This window comes from Papaver somniferum, chromosome 9, assembly GCF_003573695.1.
Source record: "Papaver somniferum cultivar HN1 chromosome 9, ASM357369v1, whole genome shotgun sequence".
NCBI classification, from domain to species: domain Eukaryota; kingdom Viridiplantae; phylum Streptophyta; class Magnoliopsida; order Ranunculales; family Papaveraceae; genus Papaver; species Papaver somniferum.
The window spans coordinates 146,675,758-146,680,443 of record NC_039366.1 but is presented as its reverse complement, the minus strand read 5'-3'; the positions used below and the strand labels follow the sequence as shown (position 1 = coordinate 146,680,443).

Here is a 4,686-nt window from a genome sequence, read left to right as displayed (position 1 = left end):
AACAAATATAATTGAGGAAGGATCCCCTCACACTTTTATTATCACACTATCCCACACGTTGGGCGTCATTTTTACGAATAAAAATCAAATCATAACGGATTTGAAGCTAATATTTTGGGAATATGTTCCTCTTACCAAGTTCTACATACCTACCAAAAATGAGCACATTCCGAAATATACAACCTCACAATCTACCGGTCTTAATTTCGACGGCCAGAAATCCGTTGATTTTCAACAGCTCATTTTCAAAGTAGTAGATGGTGGTGTTATATGTCTCGGAATATGCTCATTTTTGGTAGACATGTAGAACTTGGTAAAAGGAACATATCCCCAAAATTTTAGCTTCAAATCCTTTAAGGTTTGGGTTTTATTTGCAAAAATGATGCCCAACGTGTGAGATAGTGTGATAATAAAAGTGTGAGGGGATCCCTCCTAACTACTAAGTATAATTAATGAGGGTAAATTAGAAATTACATAAATTATATGGATAAGGGTACCTAATCATTTTTCCAATACCCCAAATGTGTGATGTTAAGAAAAGCCATACACATGTGAAGGAATTTTGTACAGAATATCCATCAAACAAGCATCTATGTCATTTCAATTCATTCGTTTAAGTTGTCTCTTTTTATCAATCAATAGACCAAGCGAAGTACCCTGTTTTCCACATATACTTTTGGCTTCCTTTTATCCTTGCTTCCTTTGGTGACAGTGAAAATGCTCCGAGCCCACCTGACCATCATATGCACCTTGGCCACCTTGTATGGGTTGATGACATCAAAAATAAGACGCAGGGAACATTTTTTTTTTGAATTATCAACTGCATCTTGGCACCACAAATGTTGCCTTCTGTGCAGCTTATGTAATTGACGTGTTTCTTTGTTTTTTTTTGTTTTTGTTTTTGTTTTTGAAGATATATGTAACCGACATGAAGCTTATGCATATACAACGCCACATTCGAACTTCATTATAAAATATAATGCTAACTAAGTACCCAGTAGTAAAGTTTTTATTTAGACGAAGGGAAGAATGTTTATACTTCCTATTACTTCAAGTTTTTACTTTTTAGTTTCAGTGTGTTTAATACGGAGTTGCGAAATTATTTTTAGCTACGAAGAAAACTTGTTTTAAGAGTGGAGTTGCAAAATTGTTTTAGCCCTGAAGAAAACTTATTTTAAGAATGGAGTTTTTAAAAGAACCCAAACTGGGATATCTCTCAATTGCGGAATTTTTTAGCAATGGCGACTACAGTATTTCCCGATTTATGGGTATCTCCAAATATGGAATCTTTTAAAAATGTTAGTATTTAAAAAGTTGTTCACATTACACATTTGACAGTCTGCCGAAATATTAGACATGTGCTTCGCCAGTCTATTACATGTTGGTAAAGCTTTCTGAACTAATCTCCAGATGAAAAGTTTAATTCTTGGAATAGCTTTAATTTTCCATAATTTCTTCCACGAAAAATTATCCCTGATATCAGAATCTTGGTCTTGGTTTATGAGGAAAGTATATATATTTTTCACTGAAAAATCTCCTGAAGAATGATGCCTCCACTTGATCTTGTCCTTCTCCCCATTTTGAGTTGATATAGCTAGGATTTTTTCCTTGATACTAGGAGAGAATAATTCATCTAATTTTCCCATATCCCAATTATTATCTGGTGTAATCAACTCATTTACCCTATCCGGAATTTGATCCACTATATTATCTGGTTTTTGAATAACATCTTCATTAGGAATCCATCTGTCTTCCCAAATTTTTTCTGACTCTCCATTTTTTATTTGCCAGACGAAATTTCCTTTAATAAGTTCTAGACCTTTTTTTAATACTCGTCCATATCCAGGAGAGATTGGAAGTTCTTGAGGATTCTAGAGGGTGAGACTTTGAGAAATATTGGGCTTTTAGGAGTTTTACCCATAGTTGATCTGGATTGGAGATTAGTCTACTTGCTAGTTTTGTAAGAAGGGCTAGATTGAATTTGTGTGGGTTTTTAATTCCTAATCCCCCTTGAGATATGGGTTTACAAATATCTGACCAAGCTTTTATGAATCCACCCTGTCTTTTAGATCCATCTTTATTTCACCAAAAATTTCTTTGAATTCTATCTAGTTGGTCCAACGTTTCTTTTGGGAGTTCCAACACTTGCATTTGATAGGTAGGGTAAGATTGAAGAATAGATTTTATTAGCACTGTCCGCCCTGCCTGAGAAAGGAGCTTCGATTTCCATCCTTGAAGAGTTGAATAATATCTTTGTAGAAGGGGTTCAAAGTTCTCCTTTCTATTCTTTTCAAAGAATAAAGGAGTTTCCAGGTATTTTTCGTTTGTAGTCATCAGTTGGACTTTAAGAATTCTAGCAATTATTTTTCCATGTCTCGGATGAAGTCGACGGCTAAAAAATATTCCCGACTTTTGGAGGTTTACCATTTGGCCCGTTAGTTTACCAAATTCCAAATATCCAGTAAGTTTTTAGCTTCTCCTAAAATCCGCTTTAGTAAAAAGAAAACAATCATCTGCAAAGAACAGATGAGAAATATTCAGAGCATCTTTATTGATTTTAAGTCCCGATAACTTATTTTTCTTAATTTCATTTTCCAGAAGTCTCGAAAGAACTTCCATGCAAATTAGGAAAAAGTACGGTGAGAGCGGATCTCCTTGTCTTAGACCTCTTGAATTTTTGAACACCGGCCCCGGAGAACCATTAAGGAGGATGGAAAAGGAAGTGGTTGAAATGCATTGCATAATCAAATTAACCCAAGAAGAATTGAATCTGAAAGAAATGAGCGCTTTCTTAAGTGAATATGTGATATTGAGGTAGGGACCGAAATAAACCTTGAATCAATTAGACCGTATCCAAAGAAATTTCTGGTAGAATAAAGAAGGGCAAAAAAGACAAGGAGGATTCATCGGAGCTTAGAAGTATATATGCAAGCCTATTGCTCAAGGTGGTTTAGGTATTAAAAACCCTCGTCAATTTAATATAGCGCTTCTCACTAAACTAGCCAGCAGATTAATATTAGAAGAAGACCAACTATGGGAAAAAATTCTCAAAGCAAAATACTTCCCAAACTCATCCTCTGGAGGCTTCTAAAGTTTCTAAATTATCTTGGATTTGGACAAGCATCCGAAAAGGTCTAGATTTAATTAAAGGAAACTTCGTATGGCAAGTTAAAAATGGAAATTCGGTTAAAATTTGGGAAGACAGATGGATTCCAAATTCGAAAATAATACCGCAACCACGAGACTCGCAGGACACAACTCCAAAAAGAGTTCAAGAGCTCATAATTGTAGAGAATAAATGGGATCAAGGAAAACTAGACAATTACTTTAGCCCGGAGGTTAGAAAGAAAATTCAAGCCATGACCCCGAGAAAAGAAGAAGAAGACAAAACCAATGTTACATCATCATTCAGGACTCCTCTCGGCAAGAAACATTTATAATTTCTTAGCAAATCAAGCTCAAGAAGATGAAAATTTGTTAATAGATTTCCCATGGAAAAGTATATGGAAAATTCAAGCAATTCCAAGAATTAAACTTTTTGTGTGGAAGCTAGCCGGAAAAGCTTTGCATACATCTTCGAGACTAGGGGCACATAACCCGGAAATTGATCCAAACTGCCAACTATGCGATTTTCAAGTTCAGGAAACCGAGAATCACCTATTCAGATCTTGCCCTTTCGCCAGAACTATTTGGTTCAGATTTTCGCTAGGAAATTTAACTTCTTCAGCTAATACGGATCCCATTACATCATGGGCTAAAGGGTGGCTTTTAAACCCAGATTTGGATAATTTGGCAGGAAAAATCTCGACCATTTTATGGTTCATATGGAAATACAGATGCTCGGTGGTATTTGAAAATATAACCCCAAATCCGATGCAACTAATTGATCAGATCAACAGATTCTTACAATCCATCCCTCAAAAGAATAAAACAAAGGGACTGGATAACAATCGGTTAATGATGATCAATACCAAATGGTCAGATATAAACAAAGACTGGATAATAGTTATTGATGCTTCTTTCAAGGAAGAATACCTTTCAATAGGATACGCTCACATCGTTTATTCAGTAGATCACCAGACATTTATGCACATTTCAGCAGGTTCAGAGACGGCTACTTCGGCTCTTCATGCGGAAGCGAAATGTTTACAAAAAGCGATCATCTGTCTAAGAGACAACGTCTTGTCTAGCGTTTCAATAGTAACTGATTGTAAAGTCTTGGCAGACAGCATCAACAAGGACAACACAAATCTCTCATGGACATCCGAAAACACCGTTCAAGAAGCCAAGACAATTCTAAAAGATCTTCCTCGAGCTCAAGTAAAGTTTACAAATAGAAAATACAATTCTGCAGCGGATCGAATTGCCAAGGAAGCAAGAATAAAGAGCCTTCAACATATGTCTACGAAATTACAACAAAAATTAAGCAATCTAGCATTATGTCTAATGTATTTGATAGAAACGAAATTGTAAACCTTTTGTACTATATTTGCTAGTTAATATAATTCATTTTCCCATCAAAAAAAATATTGAGGTAAGGATAAATTAGGTTATTTTTAGGGGAAAATATGAAGACATTCGCCTAATACGGGACTCGAAAAATCTTTAAACCCTTCATTTAAAGAGGGATGCAAAAAGTGTAACTTCTTAATACGCTTATTGATGTTGGAATTAATTCAAATTGGG

The 4,686-nt window shown here is 35.3% G+C and overlaps 1 protein-coding gene across 1 annotated transcript; it reads left to right on the top strand.

The window, feature by feature from the left end:
* The first annotated feature begins 3,393 nt into the window (after positions 1-3,393).
* Positions 3,394-4,473, top strand: LOC113312680. The gene has a single exon (XM_026561417.1). The coding sequence runs from the start codon at positions 3,394-3,396 to the stop codon at positions 4,471-4,473; it is 1,080 nt and encodes a 359-aa protein (XP_026417202.1).
* The last annotated feature ends 213 nt before the right edge of the window (positions 4,474-4,686 follow it).